The 21,114-nt window shown below is 40.5% G+C and overlaps 1 protein-coding gene across 8 annotated transcripts in view; it reads left to right on the top strand.

Moving 5' to 3' along the window:
• Positions 1 to 21,114, top strand: part of ppfia4 (PTPRF interacting protein alpha 4) — a 699,006-nt gene that overhangs the window by 576,216 nt on the left and 101,676 nt on the right. For all 8 annotated transcript variants that reach the window (XM_043716872.1, XM_043716871.1, XM_043716866.1 and 5 more), the window contains 2 exons: positions 17,832 to 18,053; positions 19,791 to 19,937. In XM_043716872.1, coding sequence (XP_043572807.1) covers positions 17,832 to 18,053; positions 19,791 to 19,937 — 369 coding nt within the window. The remainder of the gene's footprint in view (positions 1 to 17,831; positions 18,054 to 19,790; positions 19,938 to 21,114) is intronic.

The raw sequence follows: 21,114 nt of genomic DNA, 5'->3' as shown, positions 1-21,114 counted from the left end.
CCAAACAGACCCCAGCACCAAGGATATATTTCCCTCCCCACCCCTATCAGCTTTCCGTAGAGACCACTCCCTCCGCGACTCCCTTGTCAGATCCACACCCCCCACCGACCCAACCACCACTCCCGACACCTTCCCTTGCAACCGCAGGAGGTGCAACACTTGCGCCCACACCTCCCCCCTCACTTCTCTCCAAGGCCCCAAAGGAAAATTCCATATCCGCCACAGATTCACCTGCACCTCCACCCACATCATCTACTGCATCCGCTGCAGCCGGTGTGGCCTCCTCTATATTGGGGAGACAGGCCGCCTACTTGCGGAGCGATTCAGGGAGCACCTCTGGGCCACCCGGACGAACCAACCCAACCACCCTGTAACACAGCATTTCAACTCCCCCTCCCACTCCACCGAGGATATGCAGGTCATTGGACTCATCCACCGCCAAACCACAACAACCCGACGGTCGGAGGAGGAGCATCTTATCTTCCGACTGGGAACCCTCCAACCGCAGGGGATGAACTTGGACCTCACCAGTTTCTTCATCCCCCCTCCCCCCACCTTGTCTCAGCCGGATCCTTCCAGCCCGGCACCGCCTTCCTGACCTGCAGTCTTCTTCTTGACCTCTCCGCCTCCACCCTGACCTCACTTTCTCCTAGCAGGTACTGAGGAAAGCTAATGGGCATGCTGGCCTTTACAGTGAGAGGATTTGAGCATCAGAATAAGGTTGTCTTGCTGCAGTTATTCAGGGCCTTGGTGAGGCCACTCCTTGAGTATTGTATGCAGTTGTGGTCTCCTATTCTGAGGAAGGACATTCTTCTGATTGAGGGAGTCCAGCGAAGGTTCACGAGACTTTTCCTGGGATGCCAAGACTAATATATGAGGAAAGACTGGATTGACTGGGCTTGGACTGGAATTTAGAGGGAGATTTCATAGAAACATATAAAATCCTGATAGGACTGAACCAGGCTGGATGTGTGAAGAATATTCCCGATGTTGGGAAAGTCCAGAATAAGAGGCAAGCCATTCAAGACTGAGATGAGGAAGAATTTCTCCAGTCAGGGAATTGTGAACCTGTGGAATACTCTACCACAAAAAGTTGTTGGGGCCAGTTCATTTGATATATTCAAGAAGGAGCTGGACTTGACCCTTGCAGCTAAAGGGATCAAGAGGTATGGAGAGATAGTGGGAGTGGGATACTGAAATTGCATGATCAGTCATGATCATATTGAATGATGGTGCAGACTCAAAGGGCCGAATGTCCTACTCCTGCACCTATTTTCTATGTTTCTCTGCTAATTACTTTTACTCTAAGCAATAAGGAGCCAATCACAAAGTTTTCTGAAATGAAACAAAATTTACATTTTCTGAGAAATACCTGACAAAGAAAGGTATCATATGTCTTACCTTTGTGCGATCAAGTAAGCATGCTAACCCCCCACCCCCACCCCACCCCATATCTCCCCACAACTTCACTCACTCCTCTCTCCCTTTCTCTCTCTCTCACACACACACACACACTTGCACATACACTGTCTTTATCACACCCAGTACGTAGCAGAGAAAATAAATGTTTAGAGTCCATTGGCTGTCCTTGAGGCCAAGCCTGATTAACCAGATGCTTGGTTAACAGCAGCTTTTGATGTTTTTCAATTTTCTAGCTGTTTCTGTAGGAACTGGTTGAGTTTCCTAGAGGAAGAGAAAGAAAGAGACAGCAGCTTCTCTTTCAGTGATATCCCAAAAACATTCAGAACTGCCTTTGAAATACTAATTCTAGTGAGCATTTCGAAGAGGTACCTTTCAGTGGGTCTGTCATGACAATCATGATGCAAATATGCAGTACTTTGCATTTTGTTAATGTCTCCTTTAGACTGAAATGGATTTTGGTTGTCTGAATTGTAGAGTCTCTCACTGCATCCCAAAGGACAATTTGACTTTATTTCCCTCACCTTCACCTCAATATGGCTTTACATTGTTAAACAATTTCCTTGTTTCAGTTCAATTTGCTAACGAGTTTAAAAATCGTAACTTCAAAAATAAGGTGGTCTGGCTCTTCATTGATGTGAAAGAGAAGAGATGCTGTGGTTTTCAGAAAGGAAGGATTGTGTAACATCTCTGTCGATAGTGAAATGAAATGTCTTTTTTTTCTAGTGCGGTCTGCGTTATGTTCTACACTTGTTTTGCCGTTTTGTTCTGATATATTTGTGCACAGCTGCATGTAGTGTCTCGGTTTGCTGTAGGCAGTAAAGTAAGGACAAGTCAGTTGTTAATCAGTCTAGAAAATTACAGGGCTCGTCCATTATTTTGTAGAGCTTGCATTGGTGAAACTCGGTCAATGATTTTAATTCACTTCCCTTGTAAATAAATGGAATGCAATCTTGTAATGAAATTACTAGTAATTATGTTAAAAAGCTGAAGGCTACATATCCATAACTAAACCTGTATTTGTAGTGAAAGGGATAAAAGAATATGAGGGACAAGCAGAAACAGGCTATTGAATTGGATGATCAGCCATGATCACAATGAATAGCAGAGCAGGCTTGAAGGGCTGAATGGCCTACTCCTATTTCCTGCGTTTCTGAGGGAAATTTGCTGTTTTTCATTTCGGTGTGATCTTGTAAGTTAGAGAATTTGGGGAAAAAAGTAACTAATAACTAAAAAGTAAATCTAAATAAATAATTGCCTTGTAGCACAGAACCAACAAAGATGCCTGCCACTCTATCCCCCTTCACATTTTGGGAAATCACACCACAGTACTGTGCTCCTCCTCCTCCTCCCAGCTTACCAGCAGAAATTGAAGCCATTGAAGAAATTGAGGACCCAGTGCAGAAAGTGGTGCAGTGTCGTCTGAGGCAACAGAAAGACTTCTATGGGGCTGGTTAGAGTCTGTGGACTAGTCCATATGTAAGAACTCATCAGCAAACCTAAACGAGCATGCCGATAATGTTACAGACTTCATAGTTGGTGTGTAGGAGACTGCATGCTGAAGGAATTAATCCAAATATTCCCCACACGGGAACCATGGATGAACCTGGAGATACACTCCCTACTGAAGTCCAGGTCTGAGGCTTACAAGTCAGGCAACCCTGACCTGTACAGGAAACCCAGGTACAGCCATTCCAAGGCCATCAGAGACGCTAAGAGACAACACCAAACTAAGTCTGAGACCCAGACCAACCACATGATACCTGTCATTTGTAGCAAGGCTTACACGACATATCAGGTTACAAAGCGAAGTCAAACAGAATCGCGGGCAAAGCTACATCCCGACCTAATGAGCTCAATGTATTCTATGTGCACTTTGAACAGAAGGGCAGTGAAACAATGTCACCTATCCCAACAGCCTCAGATGCATCTGTACCCATGGTCACCTCTGCCTTTTTGAGAGTGAACCCATGCAAAGCAATTGTCCTGGGTGGAGTCTCGGTCCATGCACTCAGATCCTGTGCAGACCAGCTGGTGGGAGGATTCACAGACATCATTCACCTCTGCTTACATAAAACATAGAAAAATACAGCGCAGTACAGGCCCTTTGGCCCTCGATGTTGCGTCGATCCAAGCCCACCTAACCTACACTAGCCCGTTAACATCTAACTATCCTCCATATGCCTATCCAATGCCCGTTTAAATGCCCATAAAGAGGGAGAGTCCACCACTGCTACTGGCAGGGCATTCCATGAACTCACGACTCGCTGAGTAAAGAATCTACCCCTAACATCTGTCCTATACCTACCACCCCTTAATTTAAAGCTATGCCCCCTCGTAATAGCTGACTCCATACGTGGAAAAAGGTTCTCATGGTCAACCCTATCTAAACCCCTAATCATCTTGTACAGCCTTCTTTTCTCCAATGAAAACAGCCCCAAGTGCCTCAGCCTTTCCTCAGGCAACATCCTGGTAAACGTCCTCTGCACCCGTTCCAGTGCCTCCACATCCTTCCTATAGCATGGCGACCAAAATTGCACACAATACTCCAGACGCGGCCACACCAGAGTCTTATACAACTGCAACATGACCTCAGGACTCCGGAACTCAATTCCTCTACCAATAAAAGCTAGTACGCCATATGCCTTCTTCACCGCACTATTTACCTGGGTGGCAACTTTCAGAGATCTGTGTACATGGACACCAAGATCGCTCTGCTCATCCACACTACCAAGTATCCGACCATTAGCCCAGTACCCCATCTTTCTGTTATTCTTCCCAAAGTGAATCACCTCACACTTAGCTACATTGAACTCCATTTACCATCTTTCTGCCCAGCTCTGCAGCTTCTCTATATCCCGCTGTAACCTGCCACATCCTTCCTCACTGTCAACAACTCCTCAGACTTTCGTATCATCCGCAAACTTGCTCACCCAACCTTCTAACCCCTCTTCCAGGTCATTTATAAAAATGACAAACAGCAATGGTCCCAAAACAGATCCTTGCGGAACACCGCTAGTGACGGCACTCCATGAAGAAACTTTGCCATCAACTACTACCCTCTGTCTTCTTCCATCCAGCCAATTCCTAATCCAAACCTCCAACTCACCCTCAATGCCATATCTCCGTATTTTCTGCAGTAGCCTACCATGGGGAACCTTATCAAACGCCTTACTAAAATCCATATATACCACATCTACCGCTTTCCCCTCATCAACCCCCTTCGTCACCTTTTCAAAGAATTCAATAAGGTTTGTGAGGCACGACCTGCCCTTCACAAAACCATGCTGACTATCCTTGATCACATTATTCCTATCCAGATGTGCATAAATCCTATCCCTTACAATTCTCTCTAAGACTTTGCCCACAACAGAAGTGAGACTCACCGGCCTATAGTAACTAGGGTTATCCCTACTCCCCTTTTTGAACAAGGGAACCACATTTGCTATCCTCCAGTCTTCTGAGACTACTCCTGTAGACAAAGAGGACATAAAAATCAAGGCCAATGGCTCTGCAATCTCCTCCCTTGCTTCCCAGAGAATCCTAGGATAAATGCCATCAGGCCCAGGGGACTTATCTATTTTCACCTTTTCCAGGATTTCCAACACCTCTTCTCTACATACCTCAAAGCAACCCATTCTACTTATTTGTGTCTCAGTATTCACATCGAAGACAATGCCCTGTTCCTGAGTAAATACTAAAGAAAAGTATTCATTCAGTGTCTCCCCAATCTCTCCCCACACGCAACTTCCCACTACTATCCTTGACTGGACCTATTCCTACCCTAGTCATTCTTTTATTCCTAACATACCTATAGAAAGCCTTAGGGTTTTCCCTAATCCTACCGACTAAGGACCTTTCACGTCCCCTCCTTGCTGCTCTTAGCTCTCTCTTCAGGTCCTTCCTGGCTACCCTATAACTCTCAATCGCCCCAATTGAACCCTCACGTCTCATCTTGAGATAGGCCGCCCTCTTCCATTTAACAAGGGATTCCAATTCCTTATTAAACCACGGCTCCCTCGCACGACCCTTTCCTCCCTGCCTGACAGGTACATAATTATCAAGGACACTCAATAGTTGCTCCTTGAACAAGCTCCACATATCATTTACACTCTTGCCTTGGAGTCTACTTTTCCAAGCCACACATCCTAAGTCATGCCTCACCGCATCATAATTTCCCTGACCCCAGCTATAACTCTTGCCCTGTAGTACACACTTATCCCTCTCCATCACGAGAGTAAAAATCACCGAATTATGGTCACTATCCCCAAAGTGCTCACCTACCTCTAATTCTAACACCTGGCCTGGTTCGGTACCCAATATTTCCTGCCCCCAGCTATAACTCTTGCCCTGCAGTGCACACTTATCCCTCTCCATCACTAGAGTAAAAGTCACCGAATTGTGGTCACTGTCCCCAAAGTGCTCACCTACCTCCAATTCTAACACCTGGCCTGGTTCGTTACCCAGAACCAAATCCAGTATGGCCTCACCTCTTGTTGACCTGTCTAATATTGTTGAAAATGTGTTGCTGGAAAAGCGCAGCAGGTCAGGCAGCATCCAGGGAACAGGAGAATCGACGTTTCGGGCATAAGCCCTTCTTCAGGAAGGGCCTATGTCCCTGGATGCTGCCTGACCTGCTGCGCTTTTCCAGCAACACATTTTCAGCTCTGATCTCCAGCATCTGCAGACCTCACTTTCTCCTGTCTAATATTGTGTCAGGAAACCCTCCCGCACACATTGGACAAACACCGACCCATCTAACGAACTCGAGCTATAGCTTTCCCAGTCAATGTCTGGAAAGTTGCTTACTACAACATGAAGTCCCCACCTGCTTCAAGGAGACCACCATCACCCTGGCGCCAAAGACATTCATGTAGTGTGTCTCAGTGGCTCTGATCGCCATAATTATGAAGTGCTTCGAGAAGTTAGTCATGGCTCACATCGACACTGCCTTGATCCTTTATAATTCACCTTCTGATGCCCCAGGTCCACAGCAGACTCCATCTCCTTAGCCCTACAGTCATTCTTGGAACATTTACCTATGTCAGGCTCCTATCTATTGACTACAGTTCCACCTTTGACACCATCATTCCAAATAACAAACCTCTAAACTCTGAGACCTATGTCTTGGCTGCCCACGCTAACTGGATCCTTAATCTCCTGACCCATAGACTGCAATCAGTAAGGAAAGACAACAACACTTCCTCCACTGTAATCCTCAACACTGGTGTCCCACCAGACTGTGTACTCTGCCCCCACTATACTCCCCATACACTAACGTCTGTGTGGCCAATTTCCACCCCAACTCCATTTACAAGTTTGTTGACGATACCACTGTTGTAGCTCAGATCTCAAACAATGACAAGACAGAATACAGGAAAGAGATTGCATACTTAGTGATATGGTGTAAAGACAACAATCACTCCATCGATGCCAGTAAAATGAAGGAGCTGGACACTGACTTCAGAAAGCACAGTGGAGGGCACACCTCTGTCAGTATCAGTGGTGCTGAGGTGGAGATGGTTGACAGTGTCAAGTTCCTGGTAATGATGATCGCCAACAATCAGTATAGGTCCATTCATGTTGATGTGATGGTCAGGAAAGCACAACAATGTCTCTGCTTCTTCAGGATGCTAAGGAAATTTAGCATGTCCACAAGGATTCTTATCAATTTTTATGGATGCACCGTAGAAACCGTTCTATCTGAATAGTATGGCAACTACTCTTCCCAAGACCATGAGAAACTACAGAGTTGTGAACACAACCCAGTTCATCACGCAAACCAGCTTTCCATTCATTGACTCCATCTATACTCAATAAATGTTGCTGAATATCAGAATCTCATGGTGAGTATTGTGTTGCAAGTCTCAGAAATTAAATACTTTGGAAGTTCTCTATTAGTACCAGGTGCCACCAGAATAAAATTTAATGTTGCCATCCTAATGTGGTTTAAAGAATCCCTACCAGGTTAAAATCAATCTATAAAATTCAATGTTCTTGTCAAATTTTGCATAATGAGTAAGTTTTAATTTGTTTCAGCATCCATTCTGATTTTTGTTCAATTTCAATTTTACAGTTTGCTTCCTATTTTATATGAAATTTAGCATGTTATACGTAAATTTGATTTTCCTTGTTGCTGCTGGTTTCCATTTCGGAGGTGGTTTGTTAACTATGTATCTAATGTTTAATTGAATACAGCTAGAGGGCATTGTTTGGGTTGTGACTTGGGCTGGTATGCGGGGCCACTCATTGAAAGAAGGCTGTGTTTTACTTAGGTGGTGCATGTTTGTAATGTTTCACTCTGTAAATAAATGTTAGACTGAGTAAAGATTGACTCCAGTTCTGTCTTCACCAGTTGTTTTTTTTTTAAATATAACATAGTGATGGTGGTAAGGGTTGGGCAGGCATAGTATGACAAAGGGCAATTTCCATTCCTGTTGTGGAGCTTTTTCTTTACTGCTTTCTCATCCATTCAAACCCCTGGATTTTGAAACCCAGTGTGCTGATTTCCCAGGACTGCTGAAACCTATCTCTGAGGTACTCAAACATCTTCAAACCCAGAAGAACTGCTACCTTCGCACGTTTTCATCACTGCATCTTAATTCCATCATTGCCTCAATGAATAAATTCTCCCACAGTATTCTGAGCATTTCCCCTCAGCTGTGCTGCAGAGGTAGTCAGAGGATTGCAAACGTGACCTTGATTTACTCAGCAGCACCCACATAAAGCAAACGAATACAGTGTGTTCAGGTTCCATAAGTGTTTGGGGCTATTAGATTTTCCTGCAGATTAAAATCTTACACACAAGTCATTCCATTTGAATTTCTTCCTTGTGTTACTTACTCTACAATTGATTTCTTTCCTCTTTCACTTGGCCTCTGCTTTGGTGAATTTATGTTTAATATAATTCTTCCATTTCACTTTCAGACCCTGATTAAGTGAAATATTTTCACAGACAACCTGTTTATTTTGTCCTGAAATTGCTCCTTTCTATCAGAGTTGCATATTAGTTAGGGCAAAATTGAATATGTGTTGCTGGTCTGGCATCATTATGGGGAAACGTTAAAGTCATAGAGTTTAACAGAGCATATTCACTGGGAAATTGCTAGGATGTGAAACTGTGCTCATGAAGGAAGTTTGAGGGCATGTGGACTATTTCCATTGGGGTAGGGCAAAAGTTTGAAAGGAAATTTAATTTTGAAATTATGGAGGATTTTGACGGAATGAATAAGGGAGAGACTTTCTCTATGTAGAATATTCATGTTGAGAAGTCATCTGTATTAAATTGTTTTTAAGAGAGCATGACGAGAGGGTAGGAGAGGATTTTACAGTAGGAAGATTGTTCAAGTTCCTTGCTCGTCATTGAAACTTATGGGAAAACTGGATCACCATTTAAACAGAGTGAACTACATGACAATTGGAGAGAGGTTAGGTTTGTGGGAATAAGGTCAGGTTATTGTAGAAATGATGGGTTGTCACCAAATGTATATCTCTGGAGGATGACACCAGAATGAAGATTAAAAAGGTTTCTGGAAACGGAAGGGTTCCAGTTGGTTTGAGCGCACTTCTACAGAAATTAATTTCTACCCAGTTTTCGACAAGAGGATCTGCCACATCAGAATGTACAGAACTCATCCTGAGTGATGCTGATCTTTCAGCACCAAGAATGGACATGTTCATTTTAATACTTATTCAAAGCTCTGATCAGGCGATGTTATTAGCAAAATGTTACATTGCATCAAAATGGCCTCAATCTGCTCACTGACATTTGTCAAAAAGTAGTCATTCCATAGCACTAACTTACTTTGACTCAAATGAGCACAAACGTTTACTGTTTTCCAAAAAAAAGTATTGATGTATATGAGCATGTGTCAGTCATTATCAAAATTCACTGAACTAATTACAAATATCAATGATACATGCATTTAGTTTTAGAGGATCACCAAGGAAACATCTTAACTCCTAGCTTCAAGCACACAGTTATGAATTCATTTCCCATGTTATAAAGCCAGGCATTATATCAAAAATAGCTTTATTTATTGAATTCAAAAGCCAACGTGATTTTAATTTTCAAAGACTGGACAACATTTAAATAAATAATTTTAAAAACACCTTCTAAGGTGGCTGAACATTCACACAACTTCACTATAAATAACAAAGCTAATAACGTGTCTAGAAGAATCCATCAGTGACTGTCACTTTGCAGGAACGTGATTCAATCAATCTACTGCACAATTCACAAGTCATCGAGACAATTAACCGTATATTCATCTGGGCATAGGATAAACCATTATATAAAATTACTGAGTGTGATATAAGTTATTGCATGCAATTACTTCGGACAATGCACTGTAGCTAAGAAATTAATTCCTCCAATCAAAATCTAATCATGTCTCAGCCATGGACCTAGTATCGACTGCTATGACTATGTTTGAGTAACTGGTCACTCAGTGAGAAGGGATCCTGTAATAAGTGAATGAATTTTTTTGATGTTTTAAGAATCTGATTCTCTCGCAAGTAGATAGGATAGTGAAGAAGGCATTTGGTGTGCTTGCCTTTATTGGTTAGTGCATTGAGTATAGGAGTTGGGAGGGCATGTTGCAGCTGTACGCGACATTGGTTAGGCCACTTTTGGAGTATTGCTTGCAATTCTAATCTCCCTGCTATAGGAAGAATGCTGCGAAGCTAAGAGGAGTTCAGAAAAGATTTATAAGGATGGTGCCAGGCTTGGAGGATTTGAACTATCGGGAGAGGCTGAATAGTTGGGTCTATTTTCCCTGGAGTGTTGGAGGCTGAGTGGTGACCTTATGGAGGTTTATAAAATCATGAGGGACACGGATAGAGTAAGTAGACAAGATCTTTTCCCTCAAATGTGGGAGTCCAGAACTGGAGGGCATAGGTTTAGGTGAGAGGGGAAAAATTTAAAAGGGACGTAAGGGGCAACTTTTCACGCAGCGGTGGTGCGTGTATGGAATGAGCTGCCAGAGGAAGTGATAGAAGCTGATACAATTACAACATTTAAAAGTCATCTGGATGGGTATATGAATAGGAAGGGTTTAGAGGGATCTGGTCCAAATGCTGGCAAATGGGGCTCGATTTATATGGGATATCTGGTCAATGTGGATGAACTGGATCGAAGGGTCTGTTTCTGACTGGTCAGAACAGAAGGAGACTGGAAAGAAAATCTCTTTAATGGGTGCTCTGTCACTTTCCATCCTATTTTCAAGCTCAAATCCTCTCTGTTTTACTGTCCATGTGCCAGAGGCTGTAGCTTTAAGAATCAATGCAGTAGTTGCTGACTCCAGGAAACCAGACAAAAACTGTCCATCAATATTTTTAAATGGCCTTGATACAGAATCCAGAACACCCCTTCAGCCCAGTCTGAACACATCCGAAGTATCAATCTATGGAATTAGTGCATAATTGACTTTTTTGGACATTTACCAGCTACTTAATCCATTGCCCCACTTTATACTTTGACTTGTTTGTATCTGTGTGTGTTAGGGACAACGTTTGTATATATGTGCATGAGAGAGACAGAGCATTTTGTAATTTTTACTCTGATCTAGCCATTGTAGCTAGATTAAGATATTTCCCTGATCTGAACCCACAAACAATAGAGAAACTGAACCTTCATCTCATTGCTGACTGCAAGGCCTTGCTGAGCACAAAGTACCTACTACCTTTACAATCAACTGTGACTGCACCTCTAAAATTAAAAATCTGACAGCACCAGGTTATAGTCCAACAGGTTTTTTTGGAGCAAATAAGTCTGTTGGACCATAACCTGGTGTTGTGTGATTTTCAACTTTGTACACTCCAGTCCAACACCGGCACCTCCAAACCTTGTGTGCCTCTAAAGTAATTCAATAGAAGATAAATTAATTAATCAATAAATAGTTGAGACTTCGGAATTCCTTTCTGAAGCAATTGTGCAAATATTACTTCCCCAAAATATACTTCTTTCTTAAGACTTCACATCTGCTGAAAACAAAAGGGCCAAGTCTCTGAGACAAATCTTCTTAAGTAGCATTTTAACAAGAGCAGATCCTCTCGATGAAAGTGAACCTTCCACTCAGCGACCAAATCTACATCCAAAAGAGCAGATCCAGTGAGCATACTCTAGGTGTTACACATATGGGATTGCTAATTTTAATTGAATACTGTTCCTCTAGAAAAATAAATCATCAAATAATACGGAAAAGTTAAGGAAATAAACTTTCCATCTCAAATCTTCCATGGAGGTTTGGTGATTTCAAATATCATGTTGATTTGACAACAAATGAAAATCTATGAATAACTGGTTAAGATAGATTGTTAAATCAAAGATAATATCCAGAAATGTTCATCAGTAATTTACCATCACAGAGTTAGAGTGCTTTATCTTAATTAACATCAGCTCTGTACAAAGTAAAGATCTTCTCATTGCATGCATCGTTTTCACCTTTTGTAATTCAGATATCTATTTATATACTAATTATATAACTTCTGAGGGTGAAAATAAGCCTGCTGTTTGAATTGAAAGTGGCTGCAGGTATTCTGATGTTGCTTTCCAGCTATTTCTAATTAGTGCTTCGTCACAACTTTAAGCTTCATCAATTTCTGTTTGACTGTTATCGATCTACAAATCTGCCTTTTAAGCACAGATGAAATGTTGTTTGCAAAGTGCAAATCATGCATAATGTTGAAATAAAGTGTAAAATAGCCTCATTAGTTAGTTTTATAAGGAGGTAACGAAAATACTACGTAACTGTTATATTTGATATTAACTATTTTAGACTCTTATTTTGTATCTTTGCTTTTTGAATAGAGCTACTAATTTTCATAGTGGTCGCAATGTTGAGCGTGCAATCTAGGAGAAAAATTTTGCTGATGAGAGTGATAGTTGTTTGGTGACTGCAGCTAAAACCCTGATACGGCACCGTAGCCACTCAGCTGTACAAGGAATAGAGGAGGAAGTTTGGGAGTACAACAGTGACAAGGGATTCTTTAACTGGGAAAAAGGATAGGTGTTTCTATGTCCAGAGATGTGAATCCAGGACAGCATGATGCTTCGTGGGGCCAGAGACAGGGAGGTCATTGGATAATTTCAGAACTCTCTGGAAGGACAAGATGAACCATCTGAGGTTGTGATCCATATAGGTACCACGACTGAGGCAGAAAGAGCAATGAGGCAGATTTTAAACATCTAAGAAAGAAAGTGGAAAACAAGAGCTCAAAAGGAACTAGAATAACAAAATAATCGGGCATTAGGTTGGGTCCAAGTAAGAGGAAATGTAACAATGTCTGTATTAAGTTTATAATGAATGTGTGGCGTGTGTTTAATAAGTTTGTTGAGCTGCAGGCACAGACAACCGTGTAGGAATAGGATGATCCGGTATAACCTGATGATCTGCCTTAATAAAGGACAATATTGGGTTTTAAATGTCATTGAATACAAGATAGTCAGCAAAGTTTGGGAATTAAAGAAGAGGCAACAGAATTGATCAATGACATGCTGGAAAGAGGATCTCAGCGGGATCAAGCACAAATTCTATTTGGTTTGAGCTAATAACTAATGTGATGATACTTTTACCAGAAACCAATTAGTGGGAAAGTTATAAATGAAAAACAATTGCAAGGAAACTACAGATTAGTTACAATATTGGATTTTATTTTATCCTAATATAGACTGGAATAGTAAAAATTGAAAGGACAGAGAAGGAGAAAAGTTGCTGAAGTGCATTTTGTTCTCGATCGAAATATAGAATATCCTTTATTGTCATGTGTCTCCAGTACAGGAGTACAGTGAAACACTTTTACAATGGCTGCCTCTAATGGCACCATCTTTGGTACAAGTACCTAGGTATAAATCTTGGATACAAATGAGGAATAAAAGGAAAAGTAGTAGCATTAATTACAGTGTCTAAAAAAAATTTAGAAATAATATAGTCATAACATAGTTAAAGGATTGACATGACAGTCAAATAAAGATTTTCTAATAGCAGCAGCTCAGTATGTGGTCTGACGACCTGCACCAAGCCCTAGTCCAACAACTGTTCTGTTCTGCTCTAAATCTCCAGTTCGCTCCACACAGGCACTCAGCTGCACTGAGATAAATTGAACTGCTCTGGGCATTGCTCATCCTCAGGCTGGTCCAGGACTAGTTTCCCCTTGTGCTGCTCTGGGACTGCTAAAAACAAAAGAAACAAAAAGAACAGGCGGAGCAGAGATCCTCCGGGTGGAGCATCCTATTCTGACGCCATCTTGCCGATGGAATAAGTTAGTGCAATAAGTAAGGAAGGACACATTATTTACTTTCTGGGGAATGAATCAGGACAAATATCATCAGGGAATGTTCAGCCAATAATCGCCAGAGTATCCAAACGGTTGATTTGAGCTATGAAAAAGGACAAGAAGAAGTCAGGCATAAAAATACTTGGGACAGACAAATTTCAGTGGAGTGGTTTGAAAAAAACAATAGTACTGGTATTATCACTATGTATTCCCATGAAGGGGGAACAGTGAGGTAAACAAAGTCAGAGTTCCCTGGATAGTGGCAAAAGTTAGAAAGTAAAGTAAGGCAGAGAAAGGGAGCATATGACAGATGTCATGTGGATAATTCATTGAGAACCCAACTAAGTAGAGAGAGGAATTCAGAGAGGAACTGAAATACCGATAAGTGTAGCAAAGAGAAAGGATGAGAAGAGACTGGCCTTTGAGTACAAATGTTAAATTTTCTAGAAGATTATAAATAGTCAAAGGAAGAATGGAGTTGATTAAGGCGCTAAAAAGGGGTTTTAGATATGGAGGCGGAAGCAAAGTTGCATTACTAATTAATACTTTGCATCTGTCTTTAACTAAGAAGAAGATTTTGCCAAAGCTGTACTAGATGGGCTGTAATTTAATAAAGAGGAGGTACCAGAAATTTTGTCTGTGCTTAAAAGTTGATAAATTACCTGCACTAAATAAGATTACTCCAAGGATACTGAAGGATGTAAGAGTGGAAATTTTGGAGACATAGGTCATAAAGATAATTTTCCGATCCTCCTTGCATACAGAGGTGGTGCGAGCTGTTTGAAGAATTGTAAATGTTATGCTGCTGTTCAAAACCAGGATGTAATGAGAAATAGAATAATTACGGGCCCATCAGATTAACCTCGGTGGTAGGGGAGCTTGTAGAAATGATTATCTAGGTCAAAGTTAATCATCAGTTGGAAAAATATGGATTCATAATGAAAGCCAGCATGAATTTGTTAAAAGGCAAATTATGCTTAACTAACTTGTTTTAGCTTTTTGATTAAATGACAGAGAGGGTTCATGAGGGTAATTTGGTTGATGTGATTAAGCTTTATTAATAGCTTAGGCTTGAGTGTACAGAACACAATTTCAACATTTGCTATTAGTACAAAACATAGAAGTTTTGTGAACTATGAGGAGGATACTGTTAAACTTCAAAAGACATATACAAACTGATGTAATTAACATAAAACACACTGATTTTGAAATAATCTCGTTATTGAGATGTGGTAGTTTCTCATTTGGTCCCATTGAGGCCAACGGTTCCTCTGTGCCAACAATTGGATTAGAATCCTACAATACAGTTATCTCCACAGGCACTTCAAACCTGAGTTAGGCCTCACCTCATGAATAATACTTGATTTTTATTAATATGCTCATTTCTCTACTTTTCAACTCTAAACACTTTGCTACTTCTCCCAGATTTCTTGAATAATTGAATTCTTGAATATTTAGAAATCCTTTACAATTAAATACAAGATTGTCGCCAAGAACTAATGTTCTACTTGCAGCTACACTGACAACCACTCAGAACAGTCAACTGCCAGGAGAAAAATGTCAAAGTGGAATTCTGACCGCCAACTACAACAAATTCATAGAACTCATAATTTGGAGCAATCAAAATGATTTAATATTTTTGTTGTCCTGAATCTGTCCTGTTTATACTGAAGGGTGTGTCCACCAGCAATGAGTGATTAGATATGCACATTTACATATTTGGTTTTATCACTGTAGGCAAAATATTTGCCGAAAGAACTGTGGATGCTGTATTTCAGGAACAAAAGCAGAAATTGTTGTAAAAGCTCAGCAGGTCTGGCAACATCAGTGACCCTTCTGCAGAGGACCCAAAGCATTAACTCTGATTTCTCTTCACAGATGCTGCCAGACCTGCTGAGCTTTTACAGCAATTTCTGTTTTTGTAGGCAGAATGTTGCTTATTTTCAGGAAGGTGTTCTGTCCAAGCTATTTGTGTAAAATCCTATTGCTGACCAGTACTTTTTTTTTATTGTTCATTTATGGGATGACGGCATCGGTGGCTAGGCCAGCATTTATTGCCCATCCCTAATCACACAGAGAGCAGATAAGACTCAAACACATTGCTGTGGGTCTGGAGTCGCTTGTAGGCCTGACCAGGTAAAGATGGCAGTTTCTTTCCCAACAGACTTCAGTGTAGCAGATGGGTTTTTCTGACAACTGACAACAGACTCATGGTGATCATTAGACTTTTAATTCCAGATTTTTATTTTTCTGTATTTAATTGAATTCTAATTCCACTATCTGTCATGGCGGGATTTGAATCCATGAGCCCAGAACATTACCTGGTCTCTGGATTAACAGTCCAGTGATGATAGCATTAGACCATCGCCTGCTCTCAAAGTTTAAAACGTTATCTGCATTTAAATTAAGATCTATATTTTATCTGAAATAAAAACAATGAATGGTGAAAATATTTAGCAGATTAAGCAGCATCTGTGGAGAGAGAAACAAGGTGACCTTTCATCAGAACTGGGAAAAGTAAAAGATGAAATTGATTTTTTAACAAAGGGTTGGTGAAAGGGACAAAAAGAAAAAGAGAAGGTATGTTGTAATTGAGTGAAGTTTTATTAACTCAGTATTAAACAATGAGGGGCAAACATCTAATATTTCTCTCCTTAGTCTCATAATTGCGTTGCTTGATAGGTAAGATGACAAGAGAGAAGGAATGATAGAAGAATGTGAGGACAACAGATGCTGGGGATCAGAGTCGAAGAGTGTGATGCTGGGAAAGCATAGCCGGTCAGGCAGCATCCGAGGAGCAGGAAAATCTGATGAAGGGCTTGTGCCCAAAACGTCGATACTCCTGCTCCTCGGACGCTGCCTGTCTGGCTGTGCTTTTCCAGAACCACACTCTTCTAGAAGGAAAGATAGAATTATATTCCAAGGCCAAATAAAAGATGAACCAGAGCTGGGAAAATAAATTACAAATTGCTGGAGAAATTCAGCAGGTCTGGCAGCATATTGGGGGAGGAAATAGAGTTAATGTTTCGAGTTCTGAATGTTTCTGTGTGGTTATGATGAGTCACCGCATTCAAACAATAACTCTGCTTTCTACCACAGATGCTGCCAGACATGCTGAATATTTACAACAATTTCTGTTTCACTTCCAAAATCTCCAGCATTCGCACTTATTTGGTTTTATTTAAATGTACCCAAATCTAATGTGCTGCTGACTGCAAACAAAAATGCAACATAAAGCAAACAAAACTGGGATAGAGATTAAGGTCTACTGTAGCTAAATAGTGGCTGCAAAATGTCTGATAAAATGACGCGGTGCTGTTCCTCAAATTTACATTGACTCTCACTGGAACCATGCAATGGGCTGAAGATAGGGATGACAGTCTAAGAGCAAGTTGGAGAATTAAAATTATAGGCTGTCAGAAGCTCAGGGTCAGGCTGAGTAGTTTTTATCTGTACTGTTTAAAGGACATCTCTGACTGGTAGGAGGAGTAAAAACATTTTGCTGTCCTTTTACAGAACTAGCACAAATACTAATCACTCGGTCTGCCATAGGCTGTGCACTTTGAGTAACTAAACATTGTGCATTGAACATTTTCTCAAAATACCACAGCATTATTCAGGACTAATTTTCATAATTTTTTTGGTGAGAAATTTATGACTTATTGTTTTGAACAAATATCTTTCAGTTGCGGATAAGTTTCTCTTGCAAATTAATTTATTGCATGTTGTAATTGAATGAAGTCTTAATAACTCAGTATTACACTGTGAGGGGAAAACATCTAATATTTCTCTCCTTATGTCTCAATTGTGTTGTTTGAATTTTCAAAGTGATTTATGAAAGAAATGTGAAACATTTACATTTTTACTGGCTATTTAGTCTATGATGTAAAGGATTTGGATGTCTTCAGGTTAAATTAATTTCGACATGAACCTGTAATGAGAACTTGCTTATCAGTAAAGATGACTTAAGTATAGCTGAGTTGGTAATTGGAAATACTTCATTATTAAGCTGGCTTTATTATGTGATGTTACACTTTTGTCTTTAAAATTGTATCTCGATCATTATGGTCCCCAATGTTGACTGTACATAGAACACCATGTAGATAATGCCTGCTGTTCTGCCATTAACATTGCAGCGACTTTCAAATGGATCAATTGATCCCAACGATGAGGTCAGCCAGGTTGTGGAGATGCAGGACTTACTGGAGAAACAGAACTTTGAGGTGACCCAGATGAAAGAGCGTGTGTCTGTCCTATCAGCACGTGTGGCAGAGCTGGAGGAAGATCTGGACACTGCCAGGAAAGATTTGATCAGATCAGAGGAAATGAATAACAAGTACCAGCGAGACATCAGGGAGGTGAGGTGTGATCTCATTGAAATGGTCTAAAATGCAAATAATTTAAATGTGCCATATTTCTGTACATTGTGTGAAAAATGTTTTTGTCTGAAATGTTAACAAAGTTTTACAAGTGTTTGTATTTTGCCTGATTGTTCTTATTTTGAGTATCAGGAATCTTCAGTGTGAAGATTTTTCACAAGTATTTATGGAAGCTGCAATAATTTATTATTGAGAATTTTTACCCAGTAATTCTGTGTCTGGAAATTGGGTCAAACTATGATTAAACATTCCATAAACCTCTCAGATATACTTGATTCCATATCGCTGCATGCATAATGTTGCTGCCTTTAATTACTAAATGATCGAAGATATTCTGTATTTTACTTTTCCCCTGCCATCACATTTCTTTGATTACCGTCATTTGCTGGGGCAAGAGTGACAGGCCTTTTATTCTGAGTCTGATGAGGTAATTTTAACAGGTTAGAATAGAGGCATGACAGTGGTAAAGATTCACTGTCCCTTTTAAAGCAGAAGAATTTTCATATTGCGAGTTCACATTTGGCATTCTTATTGTGGTGAATAGAGAGAGAAGGAGGGATAGACTCCCTCAATTGCTCCATAATCCTGATTATTGAACTCAGATTTTTCTAGCTTCTTGGTTTTGGGTCCTTTGATTATTACCCTTAGTGCACACATTGTTATACTGTATGTGGAAGCAGGAAGCTGCTTTATTGTTTGTGCCTTGACTAGACCACAGCTCTTTAATCAGGTATTAGAAAATGTATGAGCAGAGTCTAGATGACCCGCAAACAATTATTCTACTATCTGCAAGATCTTCAGTTTAACCATTTCCCATGAAACAAATTCATACATGCAAAGCTGAGATTGGGAACTTATCATGAGATAAAGTTTCCTCTTTCCTCTAGGTACAGAGAAATCATAAGCACTATAAAATCTTGCTATATCTGATTATTACCCCAATTTTAACTTATACAAGAGCTTTACAGCTGTAGACATGCTAGAACTGAGTACCTGTGTGGCCAAACCACAGTTTAGTTGCCTGACTGTCCATGTCAGACTTTGACTCCCCTTTTAGATTCCAGGGCTAAAGCAAAAAAACATTGGAGTTGTGGGTCTCCAACGACAGAAAGTTACGAAGGCAGGGAACAAGAAATAAGTGGTGTTGAGGTTTGACTTAAACTGTCCAGTCTACTGGATGGCAATAACGTACCATGACCTAACTGATGTTGGTGGGCTTGAACATCAAATTTCATTTTCTCAGTTCCGCACTTCTAAATGAATGACAAAATTTATCAGTTGAATAATTTTGGAGTTTTTAAGTTGTTGATTCTGAATCACAGGTCTAAAGCTGGTAAAGAAATTTCAGACTGTCCCAGCATGCTCCACAATCAAAAGAAACTTTGTGTTTGAAGTGCATGCAATGTTGTTATTCAGATAAACATGTAGCAAGGTATCAGTGAGCCATAAGATAAATTACCAGTTAGTTTTTTTAATTGTGTTGATTGACAGAGAAATATTGTCTCAGGGACTCGGGGGAAAGTGCCTCAACTTCTCTTTATATGGTACCTTTGGCATTTGTATGTCCAGTTAAGCACAGCTCTGATAATGCAGAACCAAGCTCATTACTGCACTGAAGTATCAGTCTTGATTATCAAAGGGTTTGAATCCACAACCTTCTGGCCTGAGATGAGTGTGTCCTGGTGTTAATTTAACATATACTTTTGTTGGTTTTAGGCAATGGCACAGAAGGAAGATATGGAAGAAAGAATCACAACACTTGAAAAGCGTTATTTGGCTGCACAGAGAGAGTCCACGTCAGTGCACGATCTTAATGACAAACTTGAAAATGAACTTGCAAATAAGGAGTCTCTACACCGCCAGGTAAAATGCTTTTAGTTGATGTTAAAACTTTTTATTTTCAAGCATGGAACAATGAAATGACCATCACTCCAACAATTTGGCATGTTTTTAGTGAAATGTTCAGGGTAGCTGTTTGAAATAGAATGCTCAGTAGATGAAGCTGTTATAATACATATGCACTCAAGAGAAACCATTCCTCCTCTTGCTCTGCTTCAATACAAACAGGGCAATGACTTGCTTGACAGCATTTGTAAGTAATGTGCACAGGGTGAGTTAGGTTAACTCTGCCCCTCAGTGAAAAACGTGCTTGTCCATTCTCTGATAACCTGCCGAAGATTGAAAATGCACTATATAATAAATCTCTTATTTTATCATATGTTCTGCCACAGTGCATTAAAGTACTCACCTATATCATGAGGCTGACTAGTCAGCAGCACTTGTAATGAAAGAGTGCCCATGTCAGCGGTGAACCGCATATACCTGCATGATGAATGTGATCCAGGGGTCACAGTCTAAGGAAATGGGTAAGGCCATTTTGGACTGAGATGAGGCAAAATTCCTTCACCCAGAGAGTGGTGAGCCTGTGGAATTCACTGCCACAGAAAGCGGTTGAGGCTAAAACACTGACTGTTTTCAAGAATTTGTTAGATATAGTTCTTAGGTCTAAAGGGCTCAAAGAGTTTGAGGCAAAAGTGGGAGCAGTATACGAAGTTGGATGATCAGCCACGATCCCGTTGAATGGGCCAAATGTTCCTATTTTCTATGTTTCTATGAATGAAACAACCAACTTGGAGGTGTGGGGTCAGTGACAGAATTCAACCAATGTTGTGGCTTAAATCTTTAGTCTCTTAATTGCTATACCCTGTTGTTTTATCTTTTTAAAATTGCCACCACAAATTGTTTCTGAACCATTAAACATTTTGATTACAAAGCTACAGGAGGACTGTGTAGGTGTGTTAAGATTCTGTCATGTGACTGCAGTTGCTCACTGCATGGTTTATGCTTGGGATGAGGAGGTAGTCTTTGATGGTCATCTGAGAATGAAGAAATTCCCCTTCTTTGGTGTTGTCTAGATTTTGGATCGCTGATGTTGACTTCTTTCTGGTCCAGTACTGCCTACCTGTTTTCCCCCTAGATGTAGTTTAATGTGTTCAATGGGTATACCGAGTGGATCTGTAAGTTGTCCAAGATCAGTTTT

Source organism: Chiloscyllium plagiosum, chromosome 26 (genome assembly GCF_004010195.1).
Source record: "Chiloscyllium plagiosum isolate BGI_BamShark_2017 chromosome 26, ASM401019v2, whole genome shotgun sequence".
Lineage (NCBI taxonomy): Eukaryota > Metazoa > Chordata > Chondrichthyes > Orectolobiformes > Hemiscylliidae > Chiloscyllium > Chiloscyllium plagiosum.
The sequence above is the reverse complement of the archived record's forward strand: the minus strand, read 5'-3'. Positions and strand labels throughout refer to the sequence as shown.